This window comes from Apodemus sylvaticus, chromosome 14 (genome assembly GCF_947179515.1).
Source record: "Apodemus sylvaticus chromosome 14, mApoSyl1.1, whole genome shotgun sequence".
NCBI classification, from domain to species: Eukaryota; Metazoa; Chordata; class Mammalia; order Rodentia; family Muridae; genus Apodemus; species Apodemus sylvaticus.
This window is the reverse complement of record NC_067485.1, coordinates 15,627,246-15,636,398: the sequence shown is the minus strand read 5'-3', so window position 1 is coordinate 15,636,398 and position 9,153 is coordinate 15,627,246. Positions and strand designations below refer to the sequence as shown.

The window sequence follows — 9,153 nt, the reverse complement described above, 5'->3', positions numbered from 1 at the left end:
CCCCGAAAGGCGCAGAGTCCTGAGTCCCTAGTGGCGGCGTAAGCTTAATGTCAGCTGCAGTTGCAAACCTTTGACTTTTAAGTTTCGGTTTCGATGTAACAGCCCCATAAACTTCAAACTGAAAAATAAGGAAAAATTAGAAAGGTCGCAAAAAAAAAAAAATGCAAAAAAAAAAAAACCCAACAAAAAAAAGCTTTTACACTCTCCAAGTGTGCATTCTACAAATTCCAGTATCATATTAGCAAACAACGTGCTTTTTTTTTTTAACTTTTTCCTTTTATGGACTTACAAAAAAAGAAAGGCGAGATGAAATCTGCAGGCTCCAGTCTGCCTGGTAACACCCTGACAAAAGCGGCAGATTTGAGGCTGTGTCATCCCCCGCACCCCTCCCCACGTGGCCTTCTGGCACGAGCCGCAGGCCTGCCGCCTCATTTGCATCAGAAAGCGGGCGCTGGCCAATGGGAGCGCAGCCTCCCGCCAGCTGGCGGCGGCGCGCGGAGCCCGTCTATAAAAGAGCTCTCCCGGCGGCGCCTGGCGCACTCGCTGGTGGTGGGCGCAGATCGTGTTCTGGGGATTTTTACCTGCACTCGAGTTCCGGGGGAATCTTTACCTGTGCTCGGGTTCCCGACGCACTCTTTTGGATAACTTGCTGTTCGTGGATCGCAGAATGACTCTGGAAGAAGTCCGTGGCCAGGATACAGTTCCGGAAAGCACAGCCAGGTAGGTTTTGGGGTGCCGAGAGTTGGGCTTTCCAGGTAGTGATCTTTCAGGGTCCTCTAGGATAGAAGTTTGCAGGGTGGGAGCCATGCACTGTCTGGCTGCGAGGTGCCGAGGCGCGGGACCAGAATTGCTACATTCTATTCGTGTCTGGAGCTAGAGTTTGGGGTGCCGGCACCTGGTTGGGGGTGGGAAGGCTGGGATACGAGCGCCAGATCAGAAGTAGGGAATTGGGAGTGCAGGCGCCAGGTCGAGACTGGGTGATGGGGAATGAGGGCGCCAGATCATGACTAGGGTGCCAGAGGTGTGGGCGCCAGGTCGGGACTGGGGATCCGGGTGTGTGGGCGCCAGGTCGGGACTGGGGATCCGGGTGTGTGGGCGCCAGGTTGGAGTTGAGAGGCAGGAATGCTGGCGCCAGGCAGGTCTAGGCTAAGGGGCCAGCTGGGACTTGGAGGTCAGGGCCGGGATCTCTCCGATGCGTCCCCGTGCTGGTCCCCACTCACGGCGCTTGTTCTTTCACAGGATGCAGGGCGCCGGGAAAGCACTGCACGAACTTCTGCTGTCGGCGCAGCGCCAGGGCTGTCTGACCGCTGGCGTCTACGAGTCCGCCAAAGTCCTGAATGTGTGAGTGTAGAAAGGCCCCGCGTGCAGGGGTTGGGGTTGGCGCGGCGGGGAGACCTGGCGGTGGCATCGACTCTGACCTTGCCCTTCCCATCTGCTCTGCAGGGACCCTGACAATGTGACCTTTTGCGTGCTGGCTGCCGACGAAGAAGATGAGGGCGACATAGCGCTGCAGATCCATTTCACGTTGATCCAGGCGTTCTGCTGTGAGAACGACATTGACATAGTGCGCGTGGGAGACGTGCAGAGGCTGGCGGCGATCGTGGGCGCAGACGACGAAGGGGGCACGCCCGGAGACCTGCATTGCATCCTCATTTCGGTGAGTGCCCCCACTGCCTCCCCACGCCAGTCCCCCTACTCATCCTGGCCAACTACAAGCATGGCTGACCCCTGTATTTTATTTTTAATTTTATTTTTCATTCAGAATCCTAATGAGGACACATGGAAGGACCCTGCCTTGGAGAAGCTGAGTTTGTTCTGCGAGGAGAGCCGGAGCTTCAACGACTGGGTGCCCAGCATCACCCTTCCCGAGTGACCGCCTGGCAGGGACCTTGATCTGATCGACTTGGTGACACTCTAGCGCGCTGCTGGCTCTGGAGTGGCCCTCCGAGGGCGCTCGAGTGCGCATGGAGACTGGCAGGCCATGTTGCCTGGAGAGCGAGGAGCGCGGCCTCCCCAGAAGGGGGTCTGGCGGCAGCGGGGACACCTTGTTCCGAGCCCAGGACTCTGCCAGTGTCCCGGAGAGGCTGCTGGCCCAGGAAGGCTTAAGCGAGGACGTTGGCCCCAGGGCCGGGAAGAACTGACCAGCGAGGCAGGTGTGACTCAGCAAGCAGCCTTCCAGTGAAAGGAGGGGGAAAGGCCAGACAGGCGGCCGCCTGGCCTTGGTACAGCTGCAGGAGCGGCCACTGCAGGAGCGAGCCGGACTTTGCAGACTGCACTGCTCTTTCAAAAAAAAAAAAAAAAAAAAACGGATCCCGGGCAATGCTTTCATTTTCTAAAGGACGCTATCATGGAAGCTTTGAATTTCACAATAAACCTATTGAAACAAAGTTATGCCTTTTATTGAGGGTAGGGGATTCTTATCGGGGGTGGGGGGCGGGGGTGAAGGGTGTTTCTGGTAGTTGATGGCACCTGTGGCCACCTTTCTGTAGACAAGAAACTGCAGCCTCCTGCTTTGCGGTGGGGGAGGGGAGGGGACGCTGGCGAGTAGAAAAGGGGAGAACTTGGGCCTGAGTACTGTTTGAACCTTTCAGGAAGATTTCAGACTTGCAAGACAGCATACTTGATAAGGCGTCCGGGTGCAGGAGCTCAAGGCTAGCAATTCAATCCGATAAGAGTGACTTCTGCCTCCAGTACCTCCCCTCCCCCCTCCTCCCCCTCCCCCACCTTTTGCCTCGACAGCTGCTTATCTGAACAGCTTGCGGGAGGCCCTGTGCCTTCCAATACAATGAGCTTGCCTTCCGCAGCTCTGCCCTTGGTGCGGTGGCTGTGCATGGGGGCGGGTTGCTCTAGCTCTCAGGAACTTTCTCCTGTTAATTGCTCTGACAAAGCTACGCTACTAAAGTATTAATATCAAACATGACACCAACGAGTGCGTTTTAAGTATGAATCATCATTTTGTCACAGCCGTGATGGAAGTTACAGTATCTTAGCAGAAGTTGGAAGGCACCGTCTATATAAATAGGAGTGAGATAGTCTGAGTGGGGTGGGCATCTGCTAGTTCCTATTCTCGGGGCCTCTGCCCACATCAGTGAGGGCTGATGCTATCCACAATCCCTTTTTAAAGTCGGAGGACAAACGTTTATAAGCCAAGATTATCTTTTGAGAGGGATGGGGGGGGGGGCGTCCCAGTGAGAGGACTTTTTCTGTACTTAGCGCTTCTGGTTTTCACTGCGCATTCCAGGCTGTGCTGACGATGGGGGGAAGCCCACGTGGGACTTTCTTGCTGTCAGCTCTGCTGCCCGGCAGAGCTCAAGTCTTCGGGGAAGGGCGGGGTGGGGTGCTGTTTTTCTAAGAAGGCCATTGGGCTGATTTACCAGCAGTGCTCAGGGAGGCTGGTTTGCCGGTTGAATGCCACTTAAAAAAAAAAAAAAAAGAACGCCACAGCCCATTCTGGAAGGCAGCAGGGAAAGTGCAGGAGAGCGCGGACACTTCCTGTAAGAATGCAGCCACAGATGTGCCCAGAGAGCATCTCTGTGTCACTTGGGCGTTAATTTTTTTCCCTTTAGGTGGGAGAGTCTTGCAGTGGGGGAGTAGACCTGCAAACTGGCAAAAAAACGACCTCTTGCCATAGCGTTCAGCAGAAGACTGTAGTCTGGCAGACCCTTGCAGGACCTTGAGTTGGCAGTCGGCAGGAAACTCGCTTTCTCTGATTGGCCCTTACTTTGCGGCCACTTATTAGAATTTTAGGAGACCAGACAAGGAGAGGATGGGGGTGGGGAAGTAGGAATGCAGGATTGGAGGGCAAGTGACTGGGAGGGAATATTTGTGCTCAATTCCTTATATGCTAATATTATTATCATGAACTAATCAAGAGGGCATAAAATAAATTATATGGCGTGCAGTTGTTTAGGCAGGGTCTGTGCCTCAAACTCAGCTTGTAATTAAAGATAACCTCAAACCTCTGGTCCGGCTGCCTTCAGCTCAGAATTGCTGGAATTGCCAGTGTGGGCTGCCACACCCCATTTTGTGCAGGGTTGAGAATGAAACCCAGGCCAGCTCTCTACCAACACACACAACACCACATTCCCCATCCTTCAAAGGCAAGGAGTTTGCAAACATTGCATTTCAAGCTTACAGTGACCATGCATGGATATGTGAATATGTATGGATAAACCCTAGATACATACTAGGCATGACAAACTTATCCAGGTGAGGAACATGTAAGGCTAACAGCAGAAGGAAAACACAAGAGGCCCAGGACAAATGGGTGAGCAGTCTGATGCTGGGCCAACACTGGAGTTCGGAGGAGCTTGTGGCTTGCAGGCTGAAGGCTGATTCCAGAAAGACACCTGTTTTCGCAGAAGTTTTTTTTTTTGCATTTATAAAAGTTACAAATCCATTTGGAGAAAACATGCATAATGCAAAAACTGATTAAGAGACACTGTAGCCCAGCAGGGACACACTTGGGGTTTGCATCTTGCAGACACACAAGCACACTGTATCTGCTCTGCCACTTTCCTTCTCAGTGGGCAGTCTCTTGCAGACCCCTTGTAGTGGGTGACTGCAAAGACTACAACCAGCTCAGGGGGTAGCGAGGCACATTCCAGTCTATGATCTAGCTGATGAATCTTCGCCTGTATGTTGTTTTTTGCCAAACAAGACACCTAGAGCAAGGAATATGGTCCAGTATTTAAAGTGTTGTAGACAAAGAATTCAAGCTCCACACGCCGTGTTAAAACATCTGAGAATGGTGCTGTGGGCTTAGACTCCCAGCAGTGGGTAGGCCGAGACGAGGCGGGAGGATCCCTGAGTCTGGCCGGCCAGCCAGCCTAGCCTCTGACGAGATCCAGATTAGTAAGAGACTCTGTCTCAAAAAGAAAAGGTGGCTGGGGCTGGAAAGATGGCTTCATGGTTAACGGTGGCCGCCCAGACAGTTCACAGTCGCCTGTCTCCCCAGCTTCAGGGATCTGATGTTCTCCTCCGCAGGGTTCTAAATGTCCAGTGTCTAAAACAAGCCAGTAGCACTGCTCTGAGAGTCAGCCATGCTGGACTTTGATTGTGAAAACCTGTCTTAATATTGGATGATTGCTGTAAAATGTGCCCGGGGAACACTTCCCAAAGATGAGAGGGACCCAGAACTGGTGTCTGGGTTGTTGAGGTAGCAGAGCAGGCAGAGTGCTTGCCACCAAGCCTGGTGACCTGGTGACCCGATCCCCAGAGCCCACGTGGCAGAAGGAGAGAACAGACTTCTGTAAGTGTGCAGCCTTCCCATGGGCACACACACAAGATAAATAAATTAAAGAAAGATTAAGCTAATTGAAACTAAAACAGAGCTGGGGTGGGGTGGGATGGGGGTGGTGTTCTGGGGGGGGGGCAGGCAGCCCTGTCCATGCAGAGTGCAGAGCGGTGTCTACACAGGGACCAGTGCCTCCTTCCTGGGAAGATAAGAGGAGAAGACAGACGGATCTCCACCATTTATTGTCATTTTAAAGGTCTTCATTCTGGCATTAAGCACTTTATTAAAAGATTCACCCGGTGGGAAAAAGCAAAAATTCAAATTTCCAGATGAAGAGCAAACCAAACAAGGGTAGGAAGACAACTCAGAGAATAGACTTTTTTTAAAAATCTATTTTTAAAAGAGATTTTGGGGATTTACCCTTGGTTTTCTAGGCTGTCAGCCCCCAGAACTTTTTATTCAGGTATGAAACTACTCTGACAAGATAAAAGATACTTTAAAGAGAGATTCTTGTGATATCAGACTACTGATACTTCAGGCCCCAAAGAATTAAAATTTCCCCAAGAATTCCATTTTGGGGGAAGGGAAAGGCTGAAGTCCTAATGCCAGAGGAGGAACTTGCCTCCGGGAAGAGGTTTCACACAGTTCTGATAACTTATCAGACCACCTTGAAGGACAGAGCCTAGAGATGACTTAGTGATAGGTAGGACCTCGCCTAGGTCGGACCCGCCTAGCGTGCACTGCATGCCTCTTGGCTTTTTTGAAGCGAAACAAAGCTAAAGCGTATGTCAGGACCCCCAAAGACAGGCAATGGGGATCACTGGATCTCTACTGATCCCCCTCTCTGATGTGCCCACATTGAATAAATCCCCCTTTTCTGCTTTTCATGACCACTTGTTGATTTGCTTAGTGATCTGAGCCTAGCTTGCTGGGGCTGCTGGGGTGGGGGTGGGGGGGCTGGTTCTGACTCTACCTACCGGAGGATCCAGTAACCGGCTGCATGGAATGGTCCAAAGGAAACTGTCCTTCCTTCTGCAGGCCTCATGGGAGCTTTGTGATTTGACCGGGGACAGTGAAAACATGGTTTCAAATGGCAAGCCTCAGATGCAGGCTGTTGGAAGAGTGGCCAAGCTGGCTGCAAAGACACAGGGACAGTGGGGCCTGTGGGGTGCTGGCAACCTTGCCAAGGCTTGGTTTCTGACCTAGAGCAATTTACATCTGACCTTTGGAACTTGCCCAGCTTTTAAGTTGAATTCAAGCCTTTATCTTCTGAGACTTGCTAAATTATTTCACCCCTCTAGGTAAAAAAAAAAAAAAAGAAAAAAAAAGCTCTCCAGGAGGGATGAAGGCTACCTGGGGGAATGGGACTTCTAAGAGGAGGCTGGAGGCTGGGTAGCTGTAGGGCACTTGGCATCCAGCCAACCAAGGCAGCAGAGTTTTTATATATATATATATATATATATATATATATATATATATATTTTTTTTTTTTTTTTTTCCCTGTTTGCAGCATCTGGGCTTTGATGAACACAGGCTGGCTTTCTTTAGCAATGTTGAGCCATGGTCTCCCCTTCAGTCCCGGTCAGGCTAGAGCACGGATACTGGAGTGTCAGGCTCCAGTGTCCTCAGGCCCTCCAGGCCCTCACTGGTTTCGCCTTGAAAGGACCGTGTTGAGAGCAGTGAGAAATGGGAGCGCACCAGGAAGACCTTTCCCCTCACACAGGGGCTAATCGTGTGAGATTCCTGCAGGCCGCTGAGAAATTTGTCACCGCTCACATTCCTGTCGTTTTAAGTGTTGCCAGCGCTGTCTCCCATTTATCTCTGCTCTCTGATTTCTCTCCAGTCCAGCCCTTCCCAGAACGTGGCCCTGTGCTTTCCCAGGAGCTGATATTACCCTCCTTCCGGATCCCTCTCCCTCCTCTTTCCTCTATCTCAGCCCCTCCCCCTTCTCTCCTGCTGGGTGCCGGGCTCCTGAGGAGCGGATCCTCTCCCGCCAAGGCTGTGGGCGCTCTCTCAGCTAGGTCTGGCAATGGAGATCTCTCGGGCAGGCGCTGGCAGTTCGCCCCCGCCTAGAGCCCTTGCAGATCTCTTGCTCACGTCTGACTCTCTTGCCTTGGTGTTCCGGAGCCGTCTCCTCTGACTCACCAGGGCTCTCCTTGTGCTGAGGGCCCTGCCCTTATAGAGAGGTCCAGTCAGTGCTGGGACAGACAGTGACTCAGCCCCGGATCCTCTTGGCCAAAGGCCTCCTGCGGAGCTCCACACTTATTCTCTCTCCACGTCTGCCCCTGATTCACAATCTCCTTTGAGGACTGTGATCTTGACCTATGAGGTGGGCTCTGGGCATAGCAGTGTGGCTGTGGTGACAACGACTGGGTGAGATGGTGAGGAGGAGGTGGTCTTCTGTGGGCTCAGTCTGCTTGCCTCCTGCAGCTCGGCTGTCCTTGTTCTTTCTACTTCTTCCTCAGTCGTCAGGATTGCAGATCCCTCCCTACATACACTCAGAGTTGCTTAGGTTACTAGGCAACAGGAAGTCTCCAGGTGAGAGCAGCCACTGGAGCCTGGAGCCTGTTTGGAGGAGGTGGGTCTGGTCTGAAACCCTGGCTGAGGTGACTTCCAGGCCTTGGCCTAGGAGCAGTGATAGAAACAGAACTCAGCACCCCTGAAAGAGAGGCTGGAGGCTACCAGGCTATACAGCTGCCTGAGGCAGGTACAGGGCGGGGAGAGTAGCCATTGGAGGGCTGTGTCAGGGGAGGTAATGGAGTCTCTCAGGCCCTGCCTCTCAGTTAGCCCTTGCAAGAGGCAGGCGGCAACAAGCACACAGAGGACCAGGCCGGCCTGAAACAGCGCCAGGTAAAAATCAATATTGCAGTTGCCAAGTGAGTCTTAGAACTTTAGGAGAACAGAACACGGTGTTGCTGGGAGAACAGAGTGGGCTGCCTTCCTGGCCCTTTCCCACAAGGAACAGGCGCTTCTGGACATGACACTCTGTGTCTCAGGATGACAGCAGATCTTCCAGCAATACCCTTGTTTGTACCTGGCTAACATTGCTAGGCCGGGAAGGCCACATGCAGGGGTTCTGTCTACCAAGACGCACAGAGTCAACAAAGTCTGATTCAGAGATGAGTAGGTTTCAGGACAAATGTCACTAGCGAGGTCCTTGAAGCCCAGAAGTCTGTTTCTCCAGTCCTGTCATTATCAGGTCAGTTGAGAGGTCAGCTGGTCCCCTGTGCATCTGCTTCCATCTGCTGGATCCGAAAGCCAGGTGGGGCAGATGACACTGTCATCAGCACAGTGGCGCCCAGGTGACACTCACCAGGAGGCAGAGCTCTGTCCTGAGCCCATGATGAGAGCCAGCTCTGTCCATTCTTCCTTGGATGATTAAAGGGCTTTCCAGGTGTGGCTGAGGTTAGTTACTGAGCAGTGTATCTGAGAGCAGAGAGATACTCTGCTGGGAGATGCATCTTGCACACCCTAAAGAGCAGCAGTGGGGAAGGGAGTTGGAGGCCGCAGGATGTTTCCATCACTGCTGGTTTGGAAGACAGAAGTAGCTAGGAAGCAGCGGATGGGGGTGGTCCTTAGAGGCAGGAAGGGTGGACTCTGGCTTACACCCCGAGATGTGATGTGAAGAGGACCTAATTCCTACCCACACAGGGAACCCATACCTGTCAATAATACAGCTGAGCTCTAACTCAAACTCCCCAGAGCCTACCACATAGCTTGGTCTTTCCTGGGACTCTGCATAGATACCTTCCCAGCCTGGAGTCTGACCTATGGCGCCATAAGACACGGCACAGGAAGTGTCAAAAAGGAGTCTGTGGCAGTTCATTTGGCACAGTATGGCTAGAAGCACCAGTGTCCTTTTGATTTTTAATTGTGTGTGTGTGTGTGTGTGTGTACTTGAGTGCAGTGCCTGCACA

The 9,153-nt window shown here is 52.4% G+C and overlaps 1 protein-coding gene across 1 annotated transcript; it reads left to right on the top strand.

The window, feature by feature from the left end:
* Window positions 1-530: 530 nt before the first annotated feature.
* On the top strand, window positions 531-2,378 carry Gadd45g (growth arrest and DNA damage inducible gamma). Its single transcript, XM_052156692.1, has 4 exons — window positions 531-720; window positions 1,240-1,341; window positions 1,444-1,657; window positions 1,763-2,378. Exons 1-4 carry the CDS (start codon window positions 668-670, stop codon window positions 1,871-1,873), a joined length of 480 nt encoding a protein of 159 aa, XP_052012652.1. The 5' UTR covers window positions 531-667; the 3' UTR covers window positions 1,874-2,378.
* The last annotated feature ends 6,775 nt before the right edge of the window (window positions 2,379-9,153 follow it).